This window comes from Artibeus jamaicensis, unplaced genomic scaffold, assembly GCF_021234435.1.
Source record: "Artibeus jamaicensis isolate MK-2021 breed Jamaican fruit bat unplaced genomic scaffold, CSHL_Jam_final contig_47, whole genome shotgun sequence".
NCBI classification, from domain to species: domain Eukaryota; kingdom Metazoa; phylum Chordata; class Mammalia; order Chiroptera; family Phyllostomidae; genus Artibeus; species Artibeus jamaicensis.
The window spans coordinates 1,406,763-1,433,112 of record NW_026521848.1 but is presented as its reverse complement, the minus strand read 5'-3'; the positions used below and the strand labels follow the sequence as shown (position 1 = coordinate 1,433,112).

General features: G+C 49.6%; 3 protein-coding genes across 6 annotated transcripts in view; 2 read left to right on the top strand and 1 right to left on the bottom strand.

The window, feature by feature from the left end:
* The window catches only part of SAMD4B (sterile alpha motif domain containing 4B), a 41,678-nt gene extending 29,559 nt beyond the window's left edge, over window positions 1-12,119 (top strand). For 2 of the 3 annotated variants that reach the window (XM_037133194.2, XM_037133204.2), the window contains 9 exons: window positions 58-167; window positions 328-414; window positions 1,181-1,526; window positions 2,217-2,302; window positions 2,952-3,070; window positions 3,615-3,810; window positions 3,999-4,122; window positions 5,909-5,992; window positions 6,203-8,403. In XM_037133194.2, the coding sequence (XP_036989089.2) occupies window positions 58-167; window positions 328-414; window positions 1,181-1,526; window positions 2,217-2,302; window positions 2,952-3,070; window positions 3,615-3,810; window positions 3,999-4,122; window positions 5,909-5,992; window positions 6,203-6,231 (1,181 nt within the window). In that variant the 3' untranslated portion in view covers window positions 6,232-8,403. Of the gene's footprint in view, window positions 1-57; window positions 168-327; window positions 415-1,180; window positions 1,527-2,216; window positions 2,303-2,951; window positions 3,071-3,614; window positions 3,811-3,998; window positions 4,123-5,908; window positions 5,993-6,202; window positions 8,404-11,918 lie in introns of those variants that run through there. The other variant, XM_037133197.2, reaches the window with a different exon arrangement.
* On the bottom strand, window positions 8,548-16,285 carry PAF1 (PAF1 homolog, Paf1/RNA polymerase II complex component). Of its 2 annotated transcripts, XM_037133213.2 has the most exons (15): window positions 16,263-16,285; window positions 15,998-16,088; window positions 15,421-15,450; window positions 12,150-12,242; window positions 11,727-11,848; window positions 11,567-11,633; window positions 11,386-11,487; window positions 11,201-11,306; window positions 11,043-11,111; window positions 10,854-10,957; window positions 10,652-10,768; window positions 10,423-10,551; window positions 9,405-9,510; window positions 9,202-9,292; window positions 8,548-9,121 (listed from the first exon to the last, which is right to left on the bottom strand). In XM_037133213.2, the coding sequence occupies exons 2-15, from the start codon at window positions 16,042-16,044 to the stop codon at window positions 8,685-8,687; spliced, it is 1,620 nt and encodes a 539-aa protein (XP_036989108.2). In that variant the 5' UTR covers window positions 16,045-16,088; window positions 16,263-16,285; the 3' UTR covers window positions 8,548-8,684. The 2 variants fall into 2 exon arrangements, with proteins under 2 accessions (XP_036989108.2, XP_053523521.1); XM_053667546.1 differs by lacking the exons at window positions 9,405-9,510; window positions 16,263-16,285.
* Window positions 16,286-16,550: 265 nt separating this feature from the next.
* Window positions 16,551-20,177, top strand: MED29 (mediator complex subunit 29). The gene is made up of 4 exons (XM_037133233.2): window positions 16,551-16,804; window positions 17,507-17,565; window positions 17,847-17,931; window positions 19,875-20,177. The coding sequence occupies exons 1-4, from the start codon at window positions 16,589-16,591 to the stop codon at window positions 20,115-20,117; spliced, it is 603 nt and encodes a 200-aa protein (XP_036989128.1). The 5' UTR covers window positions 16,551-16,588; the 3' UTR covers window positions 20,118-20,177.
* The last annotated feature ends 6,173 nt before the right edge of the window (window positions 20,178-26,350 follow it).

The following is a 26,350-nucleotide window of genomic DNA, read 5'->3' as shown; positions in this document are numbered from 1 at the left end:
AGGTAACTGATGGAACGACTCCTGACCTTATGCCCTGCCCTCCCTCCTTTTCTACAGATGTGCCCTCATGGCTCAAGAGCCTCCGCTTGCACAAGTACGCAGCCCTTTTCTCACAGATGAGCTACGAGGAGATGATGACACTGACTGAGCAGCACCTGGAGTCTCAGGTAAAGCTCAGGAAATCATCAGGGCAAAGTTGGGGGCAGTACCATTTTGATAGTACTCTTGTGGCCTGAGCCTCCTCCATATCTCTAGGCCTTGTCGGGGCACCCCTAAATACCTCAGCCTCCCATTTCCAGCTCTCTATCCCCTTCTGTCCTACCACAGAATGTCACCAAAGGTGCCCGCCACAAGATAGCTCTGAGCATCCAGAAGCTGCGTGAGAGGCAGAGCGTCCTCAAGTCCCTGGAGAAGGTGAGGATCTGGTATCCCCATCTCCAAGGTCAGCTGGGTGCCCAGCAGTACCAGTACACTGAAGGTTCTGGGTCATCCTTGCTACCTATGTAGCCTCCCCTCAGGACCTCCCCAGCCCTCAGGTCCGACCTTCAGTGACCACAGCCTTAGGGAGCCAGACTCAAGTACAAGTTGGATCAGAAGCCTCACTTGCCTGTGGCTAAGAGGCTCCCCTCCCTGTCTGTCCTGGTGTGTGTCCCCAGAGTCTCTCTGTCTGTCAATTTAACCTCTCCTCTCCCCTTTCATTTCTGACCAGTCTTTCTGGTAGACCAAGTGTCTCCCTGGGTGCGTAATGTCTCCATTTGGTTTGTTTCTCATCTACGCACTTTCCTTAAATATCTGCCTTGATTTGCATTCCTTTACACCTTACTCTGTCTCTTGTCTTCTGTTTTTTACCCACTTCATGTCATAGTCCAGATCTCTGCATCCAAATCTGGTTCCATCTTTGGTGGGACCCTAAGGCCCCAGGATTAGGCCACCTTCTTTTGAGCTCCGTGGGACTCCACCTTGAAGGGGGAAGAGGGAATGTGTGTGTACAAATGCATGCCTATGGGCTTGTGGTGCCTTTACCTGCCTTCTCTATGAGCTGGAACCCAGGGCCCCACCAAGCACTCTCCAAGATTGGTGTAATCATTTGTGTAATCATTTGTGTCTGACCCCATTTGTGTAATCATTCTACAAAAATGTGGGGTCACCATGTGACCCCAACCATGTCCTCCTCACGCAGGACGTGCTGGAAGGAGGAAACCTGAGAAACGCTCTGCAGGAGCTGCAGCAGATCATCATCACCCCCATCAAGGCCTACAGTGTCCTCCAGGCCACTGTGACCACTACCACCACCTCCGCAACCCCTACTTCCAAGGACGGGGGTCGCGGGGAGCCACTGCTGCCTGGTGCTGAGCCTCCCCTGGCTAATCCTAGCATGGACAAGGGCACTGAGGCCAAGGACCCTCCAGCTGCAGAGAGCTACCCCCCTCCACCAGCTCCAGTTCCCACTGATGGCAGTGAGCCAGCCCCGGCTCCCGTCGCCGACGGAGACATCCCCAGCCAGTTTACACGGGTGATGGGCAAAGGTGAGACCACCAGGGCCCAGCATGGAGTTCTGGGGCAGAGATCCAAGTGAACCTAGGCCTTAAGGATCAAATTCAAGTTAAACAGCGGAAGCAGAGCTTTTTAAATCAGCCTGGGGACGAGAGCACCACAGAGAGTGACTTAAGAGTGACATGGCAAGGCCCCTGCCCTCAGGTGTGTCCAGGCTGGTGATGGAAGACAAACCCTTACCCTCAAAGCATCTCCAGCGAGAGAAAAAGACAGGATAGTGTGACACTAGAAACTGCATACAGTACAGAGTGAACAGGTAAAGAATTCTTTGATTCTCTCCGAGTTGACTGAAGGCCATGGGATGGGTTTGGTAAAGCTCTGAAAGCACTTTTCTAAGGCAGCATGATAGAGCAGACTTTACACCCAGGTCTAGATCCTTTTGTCTGTGTGGCCTACATAAGTGACTCAACTTCTCTGAGCTTCAGGTTCCTCATGCTGCAAATGCCCATTGATGAGATTCTTGTAAGAGTTAGAAGGAGAAAAGGTACCACTGACTTTCTGTCTGCCTTATGCCAGTCTCTATGCTAGGCACTTTATATATCTTCATGATAAGCCAGGTATCACGCTTGGCACATAGCTAGTACTCAACCAGCCTGAGTTCCTGTCCCTCCTGTAGCAGAGGGCATATTGGAGGCTAACCTGCCCTTTCCCGTGTCTTCCAGTGTGCACCCAGCTGCTGGTGTCCCGACCAGACGAGGAGAACATCACCAGTTACCTCCAGCTCATCGAAAAGTGCCTAACTCATGAGGTGAGACTTTCCCTAGAGCTCCCAGGAAGGTAAAGGTGACCCCATCCCTCTCAGAACCAACATTCTTTATTTTTTTAACATATTAAAAAAGATTTTATTTATTTCTTTTTTAGAGAGGGGAAGGGAGGGGGAAAGAGAGGGAGAGAACCATCAATGTGTGGTTGCCTTTCACGCACCCCTGTACTGGGAACCTGGCCCTTGACCCAGGCATGTACCCTAAACTGGAAATTGAACCAGTGACCCTTTGATTCACAGGCTGGCACTCAATCCACTGAGCCACACTAGCCAGGCAGAACCAGCATTCTTTATATGACCTGGCTGGCTCCTGCCCACCTCTCCAGTCCTCATCTCAATCTGTTGGCCCCTCAGCTCCCAGTTCAGACGTTTGTACCTCAAGGATGCCTTAACCAGCCCCTCATATTTAGATCAGGTTTCTGGTGCCTTCTGTGCTTCTCCCTCGCAGTGCTCATCATAATTGTATTATCTTCTCCCCAACTAAACATGTGCACGTGTCACCTCCAATTCCCCCGCATTGCCTAGCACAGAGCAGGCAGTCGATAAATATTTGAGCAAATGAACAGAAGGCAGATTTGAAAGAAGCACACACCCACCCCCCCACACACACCCCGCTTCACTTCCCTGGTTCTAGGCTTTCACGGAGACGCAGAAGAAACGTCTGCTGTCCTGGAAACAGCAAGTGCTGAAGCTCCTCCGGACCTTCCCTCGCAAAGCTGCACTAGAGATGCAGAACTACCGGCAGCAGAAAGGGTAGGCAGGCAGCCCAGGCAGGCCTTCCCTCCCTAAGCCCTTCTGGTTGACAGCTGGTGCTTAGAGGGGTGATTGCATTCAGGGCTGGGAATCCATGGGACTCATTCAGTCACTGGGTGACTTACACTTGTCACCCAGTGAGGACTTTTTCAGAAAAAATCAAGATATTTTTACCACTAGAGTAGGATAATAAGCTGGCAAAACCAGCTCATGTCCTGATAGCAGGCCCCTTGCCTGTCCCTTGTTCTCTATCTATATGCAGAAGGCACAGAATCCCTTCTCACCATAAACAAATAACAGAAATACCACAGCTGAGTATTGAAGTTAGGAGACCTGCTTTGCTAAGGAACATTCCCCATCTCTATCCTGGGGGTACCCTTGGGCAAGAAGTGACAGAATGTAAGATTTAGGAACTTGGACAGGGAATCTTGGCTCAGGGAGATCTGTGTTCTGTCCTACCCATTGGGATTGTGGGGAGAGGTGAGGAATGGTGGACAGATGAGCCCCATCCACCTAAACTGACACTCTTTCTGCTCTTTCACAGCTGGGCGTTTGGCTCCAACTCACTCCCCATAGCTGGCTCTGTGGGGATGGGGGTGGCCAGGCGGACCCAGCGGCAGTTCCCAATGCCTCCCCGGGCCCTCCCGCCCAGCAGAATGGGCCTTCTGAGCCCCTCGGGTATTGGAGGCATCTCCCCCAGGCACGCCCTTACCAGCCCCAGCCTTGGACAGGGCCGACAGGTGAGCGACTGAAAATAAAGGACCTAGTGCTTCTGGGGTTGGGATGATGGTACCTGGGGTGTGTGTGTCCATATCTTTACATCTGGGTCTGGCTTAGAGGTGAGGGTGCTCCTTTGCCTGCTCCACCCCTCCTGGGCCTGGGCCTCTTCCCCACTCACCCACTTTCTTTCTCCCCATGCCCTTTGCAGAACCTTTGGTTTGCCAACCCTGGAGGCAGCAACAGCATGCCCAGCCAGAGCCGCAGCTCTGTGCAGCGTACTCACTCGCTCCCAGTCCACTCGTCGCCCCAGGCCATTCTCATGTTTCCTCCAGGTAAAGCGCCCCAGCACTTGGGACTCTGCCTCCACAACACTTAGCTGGCCTTTAGCGTCTCTTTTGTGTCTCATATGCTCAAGCACCCCTCCCCATCCTTTGCACCACTCGGCATCCATCTCCCCTCATCATGGGTCTTCTTGTACTCTTCCCCACCCCCATCTCAGTGTTCTCTCTCAGATCCTGCCTTCGTTTCTCTCCCTTCTCTAACCCCTTGCTTCCATATCCACATGTCCACATCTTTCCCTCCCTGTCTTAATTTTGGTATCCATGTTGGTGGTCTCTGTCACCATCTTTGTAAAGGGTTATTAAATACTCAGTTTGGAGGGGGTTGAGGGGGATGAGAGAGTCAAAGCAGGGAGATTTCTATGGAGGGAAGTCCTGTCTATCAATCCACCAGAATTTCTTTTAGAAGCCAGGTGACCAGGCCGGAACCATGAGCTCTTAGATCAGATTTTACATGAAAGGCTGTTTGAAGTAGAAGGGTTGTTGTCTGTGTTCACAGACAAGCCCAGGGATAGATCAGAATGAGGGGGAAGTAGACAGAAGGGAGAGCAGAGAAGCATTAGCCCTCCCTGCTCAATGAGCGAGGATGACGCCTCCACCCTGTGCCAGGTCCATTGCTGGGCAACAAGGCTGCAGAGGCAAGTAAGGCTAGTCTGGGATGACTGCCTCTGGAGAGATCTTAGACATGCAGGTGGTCTCAACTCTTCATGTCACAAACTGCCAATCAGTAGGGATTCTTGGTATATGAGATAATATGGGCTGCCAGCTATTGAAGACAGGAGACCCTGTTCATTGTGTTCGTCCTGGCACAAAGATTGACATCAGTAAATGATGTTAAAAGACTGGGTGGATGAACTACAGAACAAAAAATAAGAACAATTGTTTGTGCTGGTATGCTGTTTGCCAGGCTGTTTGTCAGACATCTTTACTGCACTGTCAGATCAAACCTTCCTAATGCACAGATGTCATTCCTATCTGATCAGTTACTGATCTAAGACACAAAGAGGTGACTTGCTCAAGGTCAAAAGGGAAGGCACTTAGGTAGTCTGACACAGCCTGAGCTCAGGGTTCAGAGGGGATGTGATGAAAGGTGAAGCTGGAATTGAGAGCAGGGTCTTCCTAACCAGGTAAAAAGCTCAGGCTTCCTCCCAGCAGCAATGAGGAGCCCAGGAAAGGGGCTGTCTCTGAGACTCCAGAACAGAAAGCCCTCCGGAGAGGTAGTTTGAGGACAAGCCCCGTGGCTGCTGTCCTGATTTGCCCCATCTGTGTGGCCTGCCTGGATCAAATCCTGCCCAGAGGAGCAAGTCCAAGAGGGAAGAGTTCTAATTAAACTTCTGCAGAGCAGGTCATCAGTCGGAGCACAGGGCTGCCCAGCACCCACCCAGTAGATGCCCAGACTCTGAGCCCAAGAGAGTGTGCAGTGTACGTCCGAAATAGTCACAGCCTGTGTGGTCTCCAGGAAGCTCCCTCGGCTTCACATCACTTCCTCTGTCTGCCAAGTCCAGCTTTCTCTGTTGGACGAGCCTCTGCCCTTGCAGCCTGTGCCTGCTTTGTGACACACCCAGGCCGTCTCTGTCCATCACCACACCTCTCCTAGTGTGTTCCTGTCTCAGAACATTTCTGTTCTGCTCTGTTTCTCTGTCTCTCCATCTCTCCCTCCTTTTCCCTCTTGTATCTCCCATTCTTTTTTCAATGCCAGCCCATCCCTTCCATTGTCTTCCTGGCTCTACTTTCCACCCCAGTCCAGTCCTTAACACCTCCATTCTGCTGTATCCCACAGACTGTCCGGTCCCTGGGCCTGATCTGGAGATCAATCCCACTCTGGAGTCTCTGTGTCTGAGCATGACAGAACACGCCTTGGGTGGTGAGCATTTCCTCTTTCCCTGACCCAGCTCCCACCTGCCCGGCAGCGTCTCCACCTCTGAACTGAGCAACTTAAGAGTCATCCTGAGGGGTCCCTAGGGGAGGCTGGACTTCAGGGAGGGCCTGAATGGGATGACAGGCTACCTGAGCACCTTTTCTCAAGCCTCCACCAGCTCCTGATCTTCCTCCCTTCCTCCCTTTCTTACCACAGATGGGACAGACAAAACCTCCACCATCTGACAGGACCCACAGCCCAGCGCACTCATAGGCTCCCCGGGCGGCGGGCGGGGGCCAACCCCCAACGGGCTTCTCTTCGACAGCGAGAGAGGGTGGGCTGGCTCAGCTATACATTCTAATATTTTTCTACTCTCTTATCCTTTTAATTTTTGTTTAACATTGGCACATGCCTTGCTCACTCCCAGGCCCATCGAGGGATCTCTGCTGAGGCCAGGATGAGGATGGGAGTAGGGGGCAGCCAGAGTAGAGAGGGCAGGAACTGGCCAGCCTGCCTGCCCCTCCTTCCGTCCCTCATCTCCCACCTGGCCCCATCCCACCTCTGCCTCCTCCAGACCACTCACAACCTGCCCCTCCTGAGGGAGCAGCTTCCCCCAGGGACTCACCCACTATCTTGTGGGGCCTGCTCAGAACCATCTGGCATTTGGGGAGAGAAGTGGGGTAGATAACCTGCTCTCCTGAATGTTATTTTGAGAGGCGCTAATTAAGGAGAAGGCTGGTGAGGAGAGGAACCACTGTCCTCGCCACCTTCTTCTCCTTCCCCCTTCCCATCATTCTCCCAGGACAGGAGCCACCGTCTTCTCACTCACCTCCTTTTGCCCTGTTTATCAGAGGTTCTCTACAATTAATTTCTTAGACCTATTTAAGATACATATTTATATAGTTCTTAACGGTTTTTCTCTGATCATTCCCTCTCATATTTAGAATCCCCAGGCCTCTCTCTGAGCCAAGAAAGTGGCAGGGGGAACCTGAATTTTATGAGGGGAGAGGGCAGAGCCCCCTCCTCCAGACTCCCTAGCCCTTCCCCACTCCCCCGCCCAATCCCAGCCCTGGCTCCCCAGATGCAGAGGTTGAAGTTGGGGGCTAGGACAGCCAAGTGAGGTCAGGAAGTCTGTTGCCTTAACATCCCCTTCCCCCACCAACATATACTCTTCTCCACTCCCGGGTCTGGTTGCTGAAAGATTCGGGGATAAGGAATAAGGGAAGGGGATTGTTTGGTTTTTGGTTTCTTTCCCCACCTCCTTTTCTTTCAACCTCCCCCCACTCCCTTTCATGTCCTCATCAAGTGGAACACTATAGCATATCCCAGAGATTCATCCAGCCCTGAGTCATACAGATCCTCTGGTCCCTGTTCCTACTATGGGGTTGTACTGGGGCCCAGGTGGAGGGAAGGGGATTTGGGGATTCAGGTTGTGGGAGCCAGGGTCCCCTATTCCAACCCCTTCTACCCCCTCAACACCCCCACACTGGGACATTATCAAGCTTTTCACACCGAAAAGGGAAAAAATGTTATTTTTAGATACATTTTATGAATAACTTTTGTTATGAATATGGCTGGTAACCATTGTGTATGTTATTAAAGATACAAAATGTTGGGAAAAAACAAAAAACCAAAAAAAAAAAATTTAAAACCACTGCCCTCCCTGCACTCTCACCCCATCCCCCTAATCTTTTTGCCCCTGCCCTCCTGGTCTGGACCTCCCTCAGCTCTCAGCCCAGGGAAGGGGAGAAAGCCAGGGGGTGGTATAGCCCTGGGGATCTGCTTCAGGTCCCCACCTCCTCTCCCAGTGCCGGGCTGGGTGGGGTGTCAGGTTTATTTATGTACCTCTTGCACACTCATCAACCTATGCAAGTCCCCCACCCCGGCCCCTCCTTGTTTCTGTGCCTTTGCTCATTCCCCTCAAACTCCCAGGGCTTCTCCAGTTCCCCTCCCACTAGCCCAGGGAAGTGGGATGGACAGGGGCCACCTCGTTTGGAATCAGCAGGGTGTCCCTCTTAAAGGACCCTCACCTCTTCCCAGCCAGTCCTGTCTGGTTCACTATCCATCAGAGTGAGCTGGCTCTGCCTGGTACTAGGAGGTAGTGAGGGATATCCACACATACATACCCATACAATGGGAGGCAAGAGCTGCCCCCTCCCCCTACCTGACCAGAGTGTGCAGGACGCAGGCGGCCCCACTCTGATGGGCAGGACCCTAAACCTATCCAGTTCTAGCCCCTCCCTAGCCCCTCTGCCATGATTTCACCCTCCCTTTTCTCCCCAGCCCCACTGGCAGAATCAGCTTTGAGTAACTGTACAGTTTTTCTCGCTGTTGGAGATTTATTTGTTTGAGTTTCACTTGTTTAATGGTCTGGGCTTATTTTGGAAAAAAAAAGCAACAACAAAAAAGTATTCTGACCTTTGTTGTGCTACATTTCATTGAAAGCCTAATATGGTCCTGCCTCTGTGGCCTTTGCTTCTATGCCTCAAGCTGAGGCCACTGAGTACCTGAGGTCGGGGTGGGAGTGGGGAGATGTAGCCAGAGTGAGACCATAAGGCCTGTGACAGGAAATAGAGAAGTGGCTTTATTAACAGCAAAGGTTTACAACAGGAGAGGGAAGTGAAGTGAAAGGCTTGCAAATAGACCACAGAAAAGTGCCTTCCTGCACATAATATGTCCGTGCCAGCCCTGAAAGGACTCAGTCACTGTCACTGTCTGCGTCACTAGAATCAGAAGCTGCAGCTTCACTGCCATCTTCCTGGGCTGATCGTTCACTGCCACTGGGGAAGGGACTGGCGCTGCGGCTTGGGCTGGGGCTATGACTGGGGCTGGGGCTTGGACTATGGCTCCTCTGACCACCCCCATCGCTGCCACTTTCTGATTCATTGTCACTGCCATGGACTCGTCCTCTGTCCTCATCATCAGAATCAGCATCCTCTGAATCCGCATCACTGCCAAAGATTTCCTCTTTGTCCCGGGCGGCTCGGGCCTCATCCTCACTGCTCTCATCCTCGCCGCTACCACTCTTGTCACTCGCCTCGTCCCTGTCACCGTCTTCCCGTTCACTCTCACTGCCTGAGCGCTCATCCTCACTGCCTTCTTTCTCACTGCTGCTCCCCTTCTCTCGCTCCTCATCTGTAAGGGAAACAAAAGAATGTGAGACCCAGTTTCCTACCCTCCCAGGGCTCCCAGGGTTTCATCTATGCTGCTTTTACCTGAGCCCCCAGCTTCTTTCTCTTCTGTCTCCATTTCCTCCTCCTCTTCCTCCTCGGGTTCGTGATTCTCCAGCTGGGCCTTCCGTGCCTCCTGGCAAGCAGCAGGGTTTAGAAGAAGAGCCAGTATTATATCAGGCTTCTGTTTCCCTCTTCACCCACCACCACACTCCCCATGGGTGCCCTGAGCCAGTGGTGCTTATTACCTGGGCTTCTAATTCCTTCTCATTCATGTCCCGGTGCTTAACCACAAGCAAGGCATTGGTACCCGACTGAACCCCAGCCTTGGCCCTGCGCTTACTCAGGCGGACCCTGCAGTGGGCAAGTTGGGGGGGAGGGATATGGAAGATGTAGTTAAAGACCCCCCAGTGGGGACCTGGTTTGACTTGGTTCTTAAGTTACTCACTAATGCTTAGCCCAGAACAGACCAGAATAAGTACAGACTGAATAAGGGAGAATAACTGGTTTGAGGCAGGGGAGGAGAAGGATAATAGCTCTCAAGATGGCATTTTGGTTGCCTGTGTGTATAGATTTTAACATGAAGTAGTTACCAACACTTAAAAACAAAGAACCTAGATTTCTGGCTTAGGGAAAATATGAATCTACGGCCCCAGTGGGCCTTTTTACGTTGGAGTCCTTTGCTGGGCTGGGTTGTTGTGTCCCTAGGAGGTGCCAACAGCTCTAGGTCACCCATGTTCCACCAGCTCACTGTGCTGCCTTTCATATTTCCTGCCTGGCTTCCAGGATCAGAATTTGTAATTTCAGTTTTAAAAAGAAATTTGAGGTCACACTCCCCCACCTCCACCCAACCTTTACACCCAAAGGTCCCAGCCAACAGTAAAATTTTAACCACCAGGGAAGAGTTTTTAGGATCACATTTTTGCACTCGGGTACCCAGCATTTCATTTAAAACATGCTAACTTTATGTGTAGTCCTAGACTTTGGTTATGTTTACTTTCTCATGAAGTCTCTTAATATCAGGAAGCTTTGGTTGTCTACACAAAAGGTCTAAATTTCTCCAGCATTACATTAAGATCTTCTGTGTGTGTTCTTTTGTTAGAAACAGGTATAGCCCACATGCATGAGCAGGCTTCTGCTGCTCTTGCTTACAAATGCATGTGACAAATCCTTAGGTACAAATGACCTCCAAGGTGGTATATCCCAGGGTCTTGATCCTGAAGCACAGACCCAGACTAATCCGAGGTAAGAATGCCCACTGAGTACCTGGTCTCCAGCTCATTGTAGTAAACTCCATCACCCTCTCGGAAAATGAAGAAGTAGTTTTCCTCATAACCCTTGCTAGCCTTGTTCTTCACGTTCCAGTTGTATTCCCGAGCAATCTTGTAGTCATACCTGAGGATGAGGGGAACAGGGTCAGCCCCATTTATTCCCTAATGAGGGAAAAAGGGAGACACGCTTCTTAATCTCCAAAACCTAATCCCAACCCACGCACACATCATCTGGTGCATAGTCCATCTCCTCTTCCTGGTCCCGCTTTCGTTTCTTCAATGTCTCTTCCACAGGCAGGAAGTAGGCCACAAACTGGTTCCCTTCCTCATCCATCATGCCTCTGGTTGGGAGAAGAGAAGGAGCAGTGATAAATGAGGACAAAGGGCAATGAGGAACATGCCAAGATTGAAAGCAGGGCCACTTACCTGATCATGGCCTGAGACATCATCTCCAACGCAGCTGCACCACTGGTGTCCTTGGGGGCTGGGTCTGAGTCAAAGATTACCTGAGCGCACGGATTAATCCACATCTGGGGGATGGAGAGCATCAGAATTAAAAGTGAGATGAGCAGAGATGGCAGGCTATCCCCCTCTGTCTCTTGTCCCAGATCTGACCTTAAAGTCTGGGAAGACAGGCATGACCTCCACTGGTGTCACTCGGGGCTTGCTATAATGCTGGGAAATCTGGTAGAAACAAGAACAGGATGAACAGGATAAAGAGCTCTGGAGCCAACTCCTTTTTATGCCTCTCCCCATCTTAGTCCCTCAATTACCGATTTTTGGGCATCCTCAAAAGTCTTCTCAATGGCTGTAATCTGGCTATCCCTGTCTTTATAAATTTCCTCCTCAGTAAACTGTTGTTTCACAGAAACCCCAATCCTACAGGTGAAGAGAGAAGACTTTAGGGGACACTGGACCCACCTGAAATTTCCACCTTCCTTCCATACCCACAACTTACTTGACCTCAGGTTTCTCATTAGAGATGCCGTAACGGTTGAACTCTGTGGAGATATACTCTGTCTTCCGCATCCACGGCACCACCTTCGCATGCTGCTGAGACCTAGGGTAGAGGATCAAGCCCTTCAGGACACCACCACCCTCCTTCTGTTAGAGCCAGTCCCCTCTCAGCACTCTCTCACCTCTTGGAGCTAGTGGGGGCCTGAATCTCCTCTTCCAGAAGCTTCTCATCAGCTGGGTCTAAGAGTACTAGAAGAGAGCAAGGAAGCAATAAGACCACGATGGAGACCCAGGCCTGACCTTTGCTATCTTAAAGCAGGTCCTCCCTGCTTTCCTACATACCATTGGGGTCAATTCGGTAGGTGTCAGGGTTGATGAGGTCAATGGTGACCCCCAGGTCTGGCTCAGTCAGGAGATCATGTTTGTGCTGTTTTTCCAAGGAAGTTGCTTTGTACTGGACAAACCTGGGTAGGAAAAACATGCCCATTATGATTTCCTGATTTCAGTTTTAACACTCAAATCCCTGCTTCACAGACACTAAACTTCTATAGGGAGGAATTCAAGAGTGGAATGTCCCTGATGTTGGAGTCTGAAGGCTGGCTCTCCCATTGGGAAAAGGCTTGGACACTGCTTGCTCATCAAGTATATCAGGCATCTACCACTACAGTATGTATTCAGTACTGTTCTAGGCCCTGAGGAGAGAGCAATAAACAAAAGAAGAGGTCCCTGCCCTCAGTTGTTTCCCATTCACAATCTTAGTCTCACCTGTTCTGGTCGAAGGGGTAGGTAATGAACTTGGGGTCGAAGGGGATGTCAGGGAGGCTATTGCAGTACTTGACTCTGCAGACCACTCCAGATCTGGGAACACAACAGCTCATTTAAAAAGCTACTATGAAGGCCAAAAGAAAGTATCAGACTTAACTCTCAAGCTACAGTAAGTAGGGAGGAGACACACAACACAGAAAGACCTAAAACATAAAACATCAGTAACATAAAATGTAGAGGGGGTAGTAAAAATGTAGTTCTTATAAAATATATTTGAACTGAAATGCTAATCAGCTTGAAAATAGACTGCTAATGATACCCATAAACTTCATGTTAACCACAAACCAAAAACTAACAAAAGATATACAAATAATAAAAAAGGGAACCCCAACAAAACTAAAGAAAACCAAACCTCAAGAGAAGAAAGGAACAGAACTATGAAAAAAAAAAAAGAACAATGAACAAAATGGCAGTAAGTACATACTTATAATTGAAAGACATACAGACTGAAAGTGAGAGGATGAAAAACATCCCCCCTTTTTCTAGCCCTTGAGTATACCTGTGCCTCTCCCCACCTGAATTTCTCCCCCCCTCCTTTCTTCCCCTCAGGGCACATAGCTTTTCTTCTAAGCTTCAAAGACCACCACCACCACCCCTTTTTTTTTTTTGCCTCTTGCTTCCTGAGTCCACAAAGCCTAGCTGGGCTCACTTCTTCCACACCTCACTTCAACTTCTGTGACTTTGTAAATAAACTTTTGCTTGTACTTGGAAATTAGTTAACAAGACACCCCATGTAACTAGAAACGAAAACGGGAGTAGCGATACTTATGAGATTAAATGGACTTCATTAAAAACTAAAAAAAAAAAAAAACCTGGGTGGTGTAGCTCAGTGGATTGAGCACAGGCCTGCGAACCAAAGGATCGCAGTTTGATTCCCAGTCAGGGCACATGCCTGGGTTGCAGGCCAGTTCCCAGCAGGGGACTCACAAAAGGTAACCATACATTTATAGTAAGTGCCCTTAAAAAAAAAAATTAAAAAGACAAGGACAGCCCTGGCTGGTGTGGCTCAGCGGATTGAGCATTGGCCTGCAGACTGAAAGGTTGCCAGTTCAATTCCAGTCAGGGCACATACCTGGGTTGCAGGCCAGGTCCCCAAATTGGGGGCATATGATCACCTCAGTAGAAGCAGAAAAAGCATTTGCTAAAATTCAGCATCATTTTATGATAAAAACTCTCAACGAAGTACATATAGAAAAAAATCTCAACATAATGTTTATGTATGACAAACCCACAGCCAATATACTCAATGGTGAAAAACTGAAAGCTTTTCCTTTTGTTCTAAGGAACAGGACAAGGATGCCTATTACCATAGTATTGGAAGTCCTAGCCACAGCAATCAGACAGGAATAAGAAACAAAAGGCATCCAAATCAGAAAGGAAAAAGTAAAACTCGTTATTTGCAGATGACATAATACTATATGTAAAAAACCCTAAAGAATCCACCTCAAAAAATTTAAATGAATTCAGTAAGGTTGCAGGACACAGAATAAATAGAAAAATCCGTTGCCTTTCCATACAATATTTACAAATACAACATTTTGATTGCATCAAAAAATATAAAATATGGAGGAGTAAATTTAACCAAAGAAGTGAGGGACCTGAACTCAGAAAACTATAGAACATTGAAGAAGATGTGAATAAATGGAAGATACACCTTGCACATGGACTGAAAGGATTAATATTATTAAAATGTCCTTTACCTCAAGCAACTTACAGAAGCAATGCAATCCCTATTAAGCCAACAATGGCATTCCTCTCAGAACTACAACTAATCCTAAAATTTATATAGAACCACACAATACCCCAAATAGCCAAATAAATTTTGCAAAAGAACAAAGTGGGAGGTCTCATGCTCCCTGATATACTATGCTATAAAGTTACAATAATCAAAATAATATGGTGCTGGCATAAAAATATAGATTAATGGTAGAAAATAAAGAGCCCAGAAATACTTACATGGTCAAAAGAACCAAGGATATACAATAAGGTAAAGATAATCTCTTTAATAAGTTGTTGGGAAAACTGGACAGATACATGAAAAGTGCAATTGGACCACTTTCTTATACTATACACAAAAATAAACTCAAAATGGATTAAAAATTTAATCCTGAAACCATAAAACACCTAGAAAAAAACATAGGCAGTAAAGTCTTTGACATCATTCTTAGCAATATCTTTTTGAATACTTCTCCCTAGACCAAAACAACAAAAGAAAAAAATAAATGAGACTACATCAAACTAAAAACAATTTGCACACCTAAGGAAACCATCAACAAAATGAAGAGATAACCTACTAAGTGGGAGAAGATATTAGCAAATGATACATCTGATAAGTAATTAATATCCCAAATATATAAAGGACACAAAAAAATCCAATTTAAAAATAGGCAGAGGACCTGAACAGATGTTTCTCCAAAAAGAACAAACAGGTGGCCAACAGACATGAAAAGATGCTCCAAATCACCAGGTAAATGCAAGTTAAAGCCACAACGAGATATCACCATACACCTGCCAGGATGAACAAATAAGTGCTGGTGACAAGATATCGCCTTTCACCTGCCAGAATAAAATAAGCTCTGGTGAGGAGGCAGAGAAAAGGGAACTCTCCACACACTATTGGTGGGATTGTAAATTAGTGCAGCCACTATAGGAAACAATACATAGATTCCTCAAAAAATTAAAAATAGGTCTGCTATATAATTCCACTTCTAGGTATTGGAAGAAAACCAAAACCCTAATTGGAAACAGCACATGCACCCCATGTTCATTTGCAGCATTACTAGTAATAGCCAAGATACATTAGCAACCTAGATGTCCATCAACAGATAAGTAGATAAGGAAAAGCTGGTGTTTATATATAATGGGATATTATTCAGCAATAAAAAAAAATAGATTTTTGCCATTTGGGACAACGCAGGTGGACCTAGAAGATATGCTTAATGAAGTATGTCAGACAGAAACATACATGATTCCACTTACATGTAGAATCTAAAAAAATAATAAATGAAACAAAACAGAAGAAGACCCACAGATAGAGAACAAGCTAATATTTGCTGAAGGAAGGTGGGAGTTTTGGGGGGAAAAATAAAAACCACTGATACATGGGGACAGGCAGGGGGAACCGGCTCCTGCTGCCCACCTCTGCTTCCAGCCCCCATCGGCCCACCCCTTTTATAAGAAAATTGCGGGGGGGGAAACATAATGGACTCACCTCTCAGGCAGAGTCCGGTGGGAATTGGGCCTGGTAGGTGTGAGAGAGAGAGAGAGAGAGAGGCATTAGCAGACAGATGGAGAAGACGGGATTGACAGGAGAGTAAAGGCGCCTTCTCCAAGTTTTTAAAGGGTAATTTCTTTTGGCATGGGTGCTTCGAGTACTTTAATAGAGGAAACCAATTATTCGATTCATTTGAGAGAAAACTGTCCCTCACTGCTTAAATGAATGAAGCCAAGTACTCAATCCCTTTTCAAGGGAGAGTCTTCAGGTGTTTAATAAAAATAACGTACTTAATTGTTTTTGGAAAAAGGGATGTCCAGACCCTTGACTGGAGACATAGGGCTCAATCCCTTCTGAATAAAATCTCCAAGAGCTTAATTTCCGAATTCCATGGAGAGAAAAAGGGGAAACACCCCATCCCTGAAATAACCCCTCTCCATCAAAGGTGAGCGCTCCGTAACGTCACGGGGAGAAAGACCTGGAGGGCTAGTGACTTTCTAGATAGATACTCGATCCCGACACTCCGCCTTGCCCGAAACTTGGATAAACGATAGAGCAAAGTGGGGGAGTCTACCTGTGACCATCTTCCCGCTGGGCCTGGGTCTGGATGGTGGGCGCCATGGCGACGAGGCGACGACCGAGGTCTGGACTGGGCCCCGACTGAGCTGCGGGGATACAAGGTGGGGCGTGCTGACTTCAACGGACACCACTCCGAGGCAGTGCTCGGGTTGGCGCCCCTGTCCCTGTGGGGTTAGCGTCGGAAAGAGGTGGGCTGATAAAAGGAATTTCAGTGAAGACTAAAGTAAACCCGTAGCCGCTATCCCCAGCTGCTAACCCACCAACTGCCGGCAGTACTACGAACCACGAACTAGTCCCTTCGGGCCGCGAGGCCTTCTGGGAAATGGAGTCCCGAGTTAAACTCACACTCGGATTGGCCAGAGGGTGATTGGAAGGGGCGGAGCGATGGAAAGGTCTTTTGTGATTGGTAAAGAGGTTTCAGTTCGGACGTCGCAGTCGAAAGTCGTGTTGGAGAGTCGGGGGGCCTTCTTTCCTCCCATTGGCTGAATTGTTTGAGTGTCCCTACCTAGCCAAAGAGGCCTGAAGCTGGAAAGAAACCTGGAGAGACGCACTTGTTAACGCACTTCCGGCGGGGTATGTGAGGAAGATGGCTGCGTCCCAGCAGCAAGTTTCTGCGGCTTCCTCCGCTGCTGGTGTGTCGGGACCCGGTTCGGCTGGTGGCCCGGGTACCCAGCAGCAACCGCAACCACCGACACAACTTGTGGGGTCTGCCCAGAGTGGGCTTTTGCAGCAGCAGCAACAGGACTTCGACCCTGTGCAGCGCTATAAGATGCTAATCCCACAGCTGAAGGAGAGTCTTCAGGTGATTCGCCAGGACCTTCTGGAAAGTAGCGGGGTCTGGTTCTCCGACTCAGAAGGGGGCAGGCGGAGGGGATGCTTAGGCAGGGAGCGAGCAAAAGAAGTCTTACGCAGGGAAAAAGAGTTAGACTTGGTCTTCGTGGGAATAGGCTGGTATTGGCCGGAACTCGACTGGGAGGGAGTTTAAAAGAGAAACCGGTCTCTTGTTAAAGCCTGAGGCAAGAACGGCTCGTATGGAGATTCTGCTAGTGATTTGGTGGGTGGGAGAGGCTTCTAAGGTATGTCCGGAAGTCATTGGCAAGAACCCTAGGTGAGAGTGGGCCGCTGGAAAAATACGAGTGGTTATTGCTGTAGAGCAGGAGTGTCAAACTCATTTTCACCCGGGGCCACATCAGCCTCCCGGTTGTCTTCAAAGGGCCGAATGTAATTTCAACTCCTTAACAGTTAAGGAGCAGTGACATTTATACAGTCCTAAAATTATTTCAGCCCTTTGAAGGCAACCACGAGATTGATGTGGCCCCCGTTTAAAATGAGTTTGGCACCCCGGCCATAAAGGAAGGGGTTACTCGGGATTTACAGGAGGAGAGGTGTCATGTGAAGATGAGGCCTGAAGTTTATTGGATCTTAAGGAAGAATGTAGATTACCAAAAGTGTCCCCTTCTGTTTCTCCACCTCCCGCATCTTTTTTTTTTTTTTTTTTAACTAGACCTTGATGAAGGTTGCAGCCCAGAACTTGGTTCAGAACACTAACATTGACAACGGACAGTGAGTGTAGTCCTGTGTCCCAGGGTGTCCTCCTGTGTCCACCCTATTCTTTGAAACTCATCCCCCAAGTCCCACCCACCTACCTTCCTATTTTCAGTCCAGGTTCCCTATCTCCCGGCCTCGTTCTTTCTGCCTCTTCTACAACTACCAATCCCCTACCTAGTCCCTGTCTCAGGGCTCCAGGGCCTTTACCTGGTTTTCTGGTAAATACTTGGCTGGGTGGACGCTGATGTACCAGAAATTGGAAATCCATTCCTCAATCTCCTTCTCCTGGTCTGTAGAAAAAGCAGTGACGGACCCATACAGCGCTTTGACAAGTGTCTGGAGGAGTTCTACGCCCTCTGTGACCAGCTGGAGCTCTGCCTGGTAAGAGGCCTCCTAAACACTGGGTGACCACAACCCTGATTCATTCCCTGGGTCTTCAGGAATCTTCGGTCAGTCAACACACATGAGCACCTCCTGCAGGCCAGACCTGTGCTTCAGCTGATGTTAGGGACACAGTGATGTCCTGATCTTTGCCCTCATGGAGCTTCCAGTTCAGTGGGATGATATACATTCCCCAACAGCGATGGCTCTAAGTGCTAAGAGCTATGGTGGGAGAAGCCCAGGCCTCAGAGGTGAGGGCTCAGATGGGGGTGGGGACAGGTAGAAAAGTCAGCATTAAAACAAGGGAAGCTCAAGGAGCTGTGGAAGCCCAGAGAAGGCATCTGACCTTACCTAGCATGGTTCTAGGGAGAGATTGGCCCAGGGAACACTATTGGTAGAGAGCGTTTTGGAGCTGAGGCAGTAACAAAACCGAAGAGGGGGAAGAGAGCAAGTGGTTAAGAATACAGCATCTGAAATCAAATGGACCAGCAACCTCTACCTTTAAGCCTTGGGTTCCTCCCTTGGAAAATGGATTTTCAGGAAAGACTCAGCAAGTTCATGCATGTAGAGTACTTAATATGGTACAAAGTACATAGCAACCACGTCCTGTAGTATCAATTGTTACCATTGTTTTCATCATATTGTCGTTGTCATCGTTATTTTGAACCAGGTTTTGAAAGAAAAGTTGGAGTTTGAGCAGCCTGGTAGTGGCGGAAAGGTATTCCAACCCAAAGGAACAGCTGCTTTAAGTTCCCTTCAGAGATGTCATGAAATACAGTCTGGCTGAGGTGGACTTGCCATTAGGACTTGTTGAATTTTTTTTTTAAGTGTTAGTGGCAAGATTTATTAGAACAAAAACAAAAGAAGGGCTTAGGATAGAAGAGGCAAGATCACAGCTGCAAGAGGAAGCCTAGACTGGGCAGTTTAGACTCAGGAAGGAAAGACAGAGGCAAAAGGAGACTCTCTCTTTGTTTTTGTTTTTGTTTTTAAGCTTCTATTTATTTATTTGTAGACAGGGGAAGTGAGTAGAAAGAGAGGGAGAGAAACATCAATGTGTGATTACCTCTCACTCGCCCCCTACTGAGGACCTGGCCGACAACCCAGGCATGTACCCTGACTGGAATTGAACAGGACACTTCTGTTCACAGGCCGGTGCTCAATTCAGTGAGCCACACTAGCCAGGACCAAAAGGAGACTCTTTAAAGCCCACTTCTCCCTTGGTTGCAAGTCTCATGGGGACCCTTTAGCATTTAGGAGAAAAGAAAGCAAAGTATGGTCTGAAGGAAGGAAGGCAGGGGTTGTTGCTGCAGGGTTGCTGAATTTTCAATAAGCCCTGAGGGGGCTGGGGAGCCATCCATGGTTTCAAGCAGGGAAGAACATGGACCCATTGCTTTTTTAAAAATATCCCTTTGGCTTCCAAATGAAGGGTGAGTTAAAGGACTGTTCAGGAACAGAGGCTGGGAGTTCAAGGAGACAGCCATGACAGGATTCAATGGGCAAGATTCCACCAAGGCAGGGCCCTGAAGAAGTGGGAGAACGCAGATGGGAGAGACCTTGGAACTGACGGGTTGCTGTAGGAGGAGCCTCCAGGATGAGGCCCAGGGCTCTAGACAGGGCCATCCCTTAGACAGGGACCTAGGATGGGGACTGGTTTGGGGGGAGAGTGTGAAAGCTCTGGATTCCAGGGAAGTCTGGAGACTCGCATGTTGTGTCATCAGTGCAGAGGTGGGCACTGAGTGGTATGAGGGGATGAGACAGCCACAAGAGGGCATGAGAATAAGAGGAGGAGATGGGCCATGGGAATTGCTGTATTTAAGACCTGGGTAGATTAAGTACATAGACGGAGTTCAGAGGCCAGGCAGGTTACCCGAGGCTGGCCGTTGGGGCAGGGTTGGTAATACCCTGAGTGAGGCTGATGCTGTACCTTGCCTGCCTGTCCACAGCGCCTGGCACATGAGTGCCTGTCACAGAGTTGCGACAGTGCCAAGCACTCTCCCCTGCTGGTACCCACAGCCACCAAACCAGATGCAGTACAGCCCGACAGTCAACCCTACCCTCAGTACCTGGCGCTCATCAAAGCCCAGATTGCCTGTGCCAAGGACATTCACACCGCTCTGCTGGACTGTGCCAACAAGGTCACGGGGAAGACTCCTGCACCACCTACAGGCCCTGGGGGCGCCCTGTGAGGTGGCAGGGCTGGGAGGGGAGCGGGCTAGGAGGGGGGCAGACTGTGGGAGAGAGGGACTGGGAGGGAATGAAAAGTAGCCTCAAAGCAACTTTGTCTCTGACTTTTCTTCCGGCCTAAGCTCTTGGGTGGCAGCCAGCAGGGGGCAGCAGAGGCCAGTAGGGAGCACAACGGGAAGTGGGTAGAGGGAGCAGCTCTGCCGGCCGCCTGCTCTCCTCCCTAGGGAGGGTGAACTTTGGACTGCGCCTGTGGAGGACCTCTTTCTGGGGCACTTCTACTACCCGCACTGGGTATGAAGCCCGAACTGGGCCCCTCTCCCTCCATCCTTACCTGATTCTGTCTGAGTACGGGCATGGCCTCTGCCCCTTTTCTAGCTGTTCCCTTGTGTGTCTGCTGTGTGTCTGTTGACATTCTCATTCAGTCTCTTTGTCCGTATGTCTCTGCCTCTGTGGTCCTATGTCTCCCTGTCTCTGACTCTTTCTCTTTCAGTCTCCTTCACTGTCTTCTGCCCCCAACTCCTCACTGGGACTCTGTGTCTATGAAGGAGACTAGATTCTGGGAGCCAGAACCCCTGGGATACCCTACGGCTAGGGGGGAGGGAGCTTCATTTCCAGGGGCTATAGCCAAGCCCAGAGATCCCGGGCACCTCCCATGTCAGCCCATCCCCCAGTATCCTTGGCCCAGGAAAGGGGAAGTAAAGGGGTCTAAGCCCTGATCTCAGCATGCCCAGTTGGGGAGCAATTGAGGCCCCCACCCATACACAGTGCCTGCGTCAGCAGTACTTAAACTAGGGGTATTGTGCAATCAGTGGTGAAGCCTGGCCCAGCTGGATGCCTGGGTCCCTATATTTTTAGCCCCAAAGGAGAAGTGAAAAGGCCCCAGAAGGGGTGAATCATCAGTCCTGGGGAAGAACCCAGGCGCCTGGGCCCCAGCTCCAGGAAGCACATCTTGGGGAGGGGGCTTTGGGTGTGCTCACTAGGCTCCCCACTTCTCTGAGAGCAAGCTTTGGGGAGCCCAGCCGTGGCCTTCAGGCCTGGGCAAGTGCAGGGTGGAGCTACCTGCCCAGGCCCAGCTGGTGGGTGTGAAAGGCCCAAGTGACTCATCCTGGTCCTGGGGACTGCCCCACCCAACACCTTCTGTGTCCCGATTCCCATGTCACCACCCAGAGGCCTCCTGTTGTGGACCCCACCGCTGCGAGAAAACCCCAGGACCCTAGAGACCCATGATCTACCCAAAGCCCAGGTCCCCACGCTGGGGTCCTGGGAAATGGCCAGCTGTGTGAGAGTGTGTGTGTACCAGGCAAGTAGGACAGGCCCGCAGGAAAGGCAGCTGGCCTCTGGGTCACTAGCTGAAGCTGCTGTTCACAGGTAGAATTTCTTCCTCAGGGAAACCACATGTCTGCCCATTTACTTGACTGAATCAGCTTCCCTACCTGATTCTCCAGATCATCATCTAGGGCACGGGGGTTCAAACTTTTGGCATCTCAGGGCCACCGTGAAAGAACCATTGTCTTTGGCCACACATTAAATACCTTGCAACACATAATCACAAATAAATCTCATCATGTTTTAAGTAAATTTACAATTTTGTGGTGGGTCCCATTTATAGCCATCCAGGGCCACATGCAGCCTGGGGGCTGTGGATTCCTTTACTTAAAATGAACTGATTAGGACTTCAATCACATCTACAAAATACCTTCAACAGCATCATCTAGATTAGTGTTTGAGTAACTGGGGACTGTAACCTCACCAAGTTGACCCGTAAAACTGACTATTGTAATCTAGCCCCTGTTAATTTGGCACCCATGTACATCTCTATATTAAATACAAGAACAAAGCTGTATTCCCACCTAACATGATGCAGTTTTCTATGGACAGCCTCTATGGAATAATGCACTTTTCCCGCTGGCTCCCAGCTGTGGGGTACATGACATGTACTAGTGGAGATGCGTTACACCATAGGCACACACACTCAAGACTGAGGTACAGCTGGCCTCGTGAGGTACCGTAGACACAATAAACTTATAAGGAATAAAAATTCGTAAGAGTATTTTTTAAAAATCCATGTGTAAGTGGATCCGCACAGTTCAAGGGTCAACATATCAGACATAAGTTCCAAGAAGAAAAATAGACCAGAAAAGTAGGATCAAAAGTGGAGAGAGCACCAGCCGGGTGGCTGGACTGGAGCTTTGTCCTAGACACCAAAAGTTTGCAGGTTTGATTCCCAGCCAGGGTACATACCTTGGTTGCCAATAAATGTTTCTCACATTGGTGTTTCTCCCTCTCTAAAATCAAAAATTAAAAAAAAAAAAAAGATGAACCCTGGCTGGTGTGGTTCACTGGATTGAGTGGCAGCCAGAGAACCTAAAGGACACCAGTTTGATTCCCTGTCAAAGCACACGTCTGGGTTTGTTGTGCCCAGTTGGGGGTGCACAGGAGGCAACTGATTGATGTATCTCACATGGATGTTTCTGTCCCTCCCTTTCCCTTTATCTAAAGATAAAAATTTTAATAGAAAAAATATTCAGGAATAATTGTAACACAAATGCAAGAAACAAAGTTTGAGAGCTTAGGTTGGGTAGTGGTTCATGGGTATCATTATTATGGTCTGTAAATAGATGTTACATGTCTTTATTTGTTAAGTAGATAGCAAGGTTTGTTTGTAATTTTTAAATCCTTGCTGGAAGATATGACAGCCTCACTGAGAAGACTTGAAGTAGAATAAGTCATGTGGACACTGGGGGAAAGAGCATTCTAGAGAGAAGAGATGGCAAGTGCAAAGACCCTGAGGCAGGAATGTGATGGTGTGTTTATAGGACAGTGTGAGGCCTGGACCACAGTGAATGGGCTGGGATAAAGTCAACGCAGGTTATGGAGGACCTTGGTTTAGATCTTCATTAGATTTTCGACCCAGAGGGAGAGATTATACAGCCTGGTACACAACCACACACTTCAGGCAAAGTACATGAAATGCGCAACCACACAGTAAAATGGTACAGGAGGACTTACCACACCCAGCAGAGGATACCATAACCCACCATCCTACAGTCATGGTGTCCCCAGGGTCTCAACATAAGCCCACAAACAGACCAAAGGAACAATTCAACATGTGAATACATAAACAACCCTCTCCCACCTAACCTGCTATCTCCCACCCCATCTCAGACTTTATCATAGGCTGACTCAGACCTGCCCTCGGCTCAACATTATCAAAAGCAGCCTGGGCTGTGGAGAGATAAGGTTTCCCAGGTGCCAGTGTGTGTGCTCGTGTGTGTCAGCCTGCCCACAGAGGCCACAAGGAACAGCGACATAAAGTGGGATGTGCGCCAGCCGCCCTCCTCATCTTATGCGTTCTAGACGTCAGGAACCAAAGTTCACCAGTTTCACTACCTTGTGACTGGCCACAGAGGAACTGCATCCAGACAATGATCTTGCCTGTTCTCAGAGACACCCCCCAAATAAGGACACATAACACTATTCACTACACACACTAAGCAGCAGGGACTTTGCACACAGCCACAGCTGCCTACATCTCACACTTACACACTCAACTTTGAAGTGTGTGTGCAGAGATCTTCATCTCACAAAATGTCAGTCATACCTTCACTAGGTTCCCTCGAGGAGTGACCCATAGTCACTCCAGACCCCACAGTGGTTCAGAGCCACACACAGGCATGTATGTGGGTATGTAAGTCACATATTCTCAAGAACGCCGCCTCAAAGACAGGGTTGAGTATATACACCCATACCCCAAGGTGGTTAAAATAAACAATATAATCAGTCACACAGGCCCCAGCGGCTTCACACATTTATTCACAGGCACGTCAAGTGGGATTGGAAGACACAAGTCTCACATAGGAAAGTGGCCCGCAGGTCTCACCCAGTCACACTAGGGCACACACCTTTACAACTGCAGCGCCCACGCTTCACACAGTGTCACACATACCAGTGGCCCCTGCAGTTGCACAGCGCCCTCCCCACCCGCTCACGCTCAGTAATCCCGCCAGGCCCACACCCGGCCCTGGCACACGTGCCGTGAGTACACGGCCCAGCTCGCCCTCGCACTCGCTCTGGCTCTCACACCCCCGCGTTTCCCGTCCCGACTTGTTTTTCTGGAAACTCTGCTCTCCGTTCCCCTCCCCCCTAGGCCGGAAGTGCTCACTGTATTTTTAGCCTCTCTGGTTTCCGCCCCCTTCCCCCTCCTCCCGCCCGCCCAGGGCCCAGGACCTGCCCCACCCCCCCATGCCCCGGGGGGTACCCCGGCCATCCCCTTCTCCACCGTCATTCCAGAGGGGATTCCCGGCTGCTGCTGGTGCCACGGATTTTCCCGCTGGCTACGTGGGGAGGAACCCAGCCCTTAACTTCCTCCAGGGCTGGGACGCCTGAGGGCAGGACGAGGTTGGAGGGGGGATGGGAGCTGGCTGCTAAATTGGAGGGAAGAGGGGTTGGGGTCTCAGACACTTAGGTCTGATGAAGGAAGGAGTTGGGGTCACGCCATCATGCGTGAGTGTGGAGGTGGCCTGGAGACTCGGACCCTAGATCTGAGCAAGGAGGGGCAGAGACCCTGGCTTCTGGGCCCACCGGCCTGTGCTTCGATGGGTGGGCTGTCCTGCCCACACCCCCTCCAATGTCTTCAAAAGTCTCTCTTTCCCAAGCATCCTGGCTCTCAGGCCGGTGACTCAGCACTTGGGAGAGAGGCGGGGGTCGGCCTGACTCAGGGATGGGAAATGCTCCCTATCTCCAGGGAATCGAAACTGGAATCCCTCCTCCTCCAGGATTGAGGCCGAAGCCAAGCTGAGCTCTGGGGATCCGAGGGTGCCCCCCGCTTTCCTGCCGCCTTTGTCCTATTAGCGGCCCGGGAATTTGGAGCCTACCCGGAGGCGGGTTCCAGACACCTCCCCTTTCACTCTTTTCCCGTTGTCCTCGAGCCTCTGTTTACAGGCGACAGAAGCCCTGGTTACAGGAGAGGAACCTGGGCGTCCGGGCTGAGCCTCCTCGTCACGGCTTCCAGGAAGCCCCCTTCCCCCGCCCCTTACGAGTGAGTCACGGGCGAGCGGGAGGCTGCAACCGTGCCAAAGCCGCCCGCAGCCGCTCAGCTCACGAGACCCGCCGGGAAGGCCCCTAGGCCCCAGAAGGCGCGGCACCAGGGATTCCCCTGAGCTCTGTCCGAGGAGGCAGGTCCGCGCGCCTGGCCCAATCTCCTCACCTCAATACAAGCCCGTAGTTACAGCTTGCAAAAATGAACTTTGCACCATTATAATTGCACTCCGTGGAAACGATTTCTGCCCCTGTATTTTCACTCAGATCAGCCAGCCTACCAAGGTTCCCTTAAAAAAAAAAGCAAAAAAAAAAAAAAAAACTAGTTTTCTTCCCAGATCTTAAAAGTCTCACGCAGGGCAACCCCCTGACCACCGACTTGCGAATGTGGGGAGTGAACCTAGCAAGTTTAAAATTCCCGTTTATGAGACCCATCTGACCGTCAGTTGGGGGTAACCCATTTCCATTTCAAAACAATTCTTAATCAAGGCAACCCACCATAATAAAATATCTCACCCTTTTCAATCTTGAGTTTTCTCAGACGGCAAACTTTTAGCATGATTTAACATCCTTGGCGTTAGGCTGCTGCCATTTATTAAACAGAACTAGGAGAGTAAGTTGGTCTCTGGGTTTCCTCTTGTGTAAAATGAGTACAATAACCCCTCGAGTTAACGTATGTAAAGCACTTTCATACGGTGCCTAGTCCAGAGGAAGCCATCAGAAATGCCACTATCTATGGGAGGGTGAGAGGCTACAGTAGCTCTGAAATTGGCAAAGTAGGCACCTTTCCAGTCTTACCAAATATCAAGGATCCCACCCTTGCGAGTGTGGGTAGGGATGGTCAAGGTCTCTGGATCTGAGTTGTTCGAGATGGAGACCAAGGCAGGCGGGCAGGTCTCACAAGGGAATTCTCTGCCAGACCTGTTGGTCTCCTCCGTTTAGCTCTTGCGGACTTCTGTCTTGGGGGGGTTTGTTTCTCCCTTTTTTGTTTGTTTATTTGTGACCTTCCCTCTAGCTTCTCGCTCTGAATTTTGTCTCTTGGGATTCTCTTCACGTTTTTCTGTCTCCTCACCTCTCTTTACCTATCTTTCCCTCTCTTCATATGCCTCTACCTGAGTGTGTCTACCCTCCCTGATTTGTGTCTTTGTTTCTCTGCGTCTCCCCGTTTCTCGGTCTCTCGCTCTTTCCGCGCCTCTCT

Coding starts and splice junctions, on each gene's coding strand:
- MED29 (XM_037133233.2), top strand. CDS start 16,589: ATGGCTGCGTCCCAGCAGCAAGTTTCTGCGGCTTCCTCCGCTGCTGGT. Junction 16,805..17,506: donor AGCTGAAGGAGAGTCTTCAG/GTGATTCGCCAG, acceptor TTTTTTAACTAG/ACCTTGATGAAGGTTGCAGC. Junction 17,566..17,846: donor ACTAACATTGACAACGGACA/GTGAGTGTAGTC, acceptor CCTGGTCTGTAG/AAAAAGCAGTGACGGACCCA.
- PAF1 (XM_037133213.2), bottom strand. CDS start 16,044: ATGGCGCCCACCATCCAGACCCAGGCCCAGCGGGAAGATGGTCACAG. Junction 15,451..15,997: donor CAGCGGGAAGATGGTCACAG/GTAGACTCCCCC, acceptor CACACCTACCAG/GCCCAATTCCCACCGGACTC. Junction 10,769..10,853: donor ATGTCTCAGGCCATGATCAG/GTAAGTGGCCCT, acceptor TCTCCCAACCAG/AGGCATGATGGATGAGGAAG.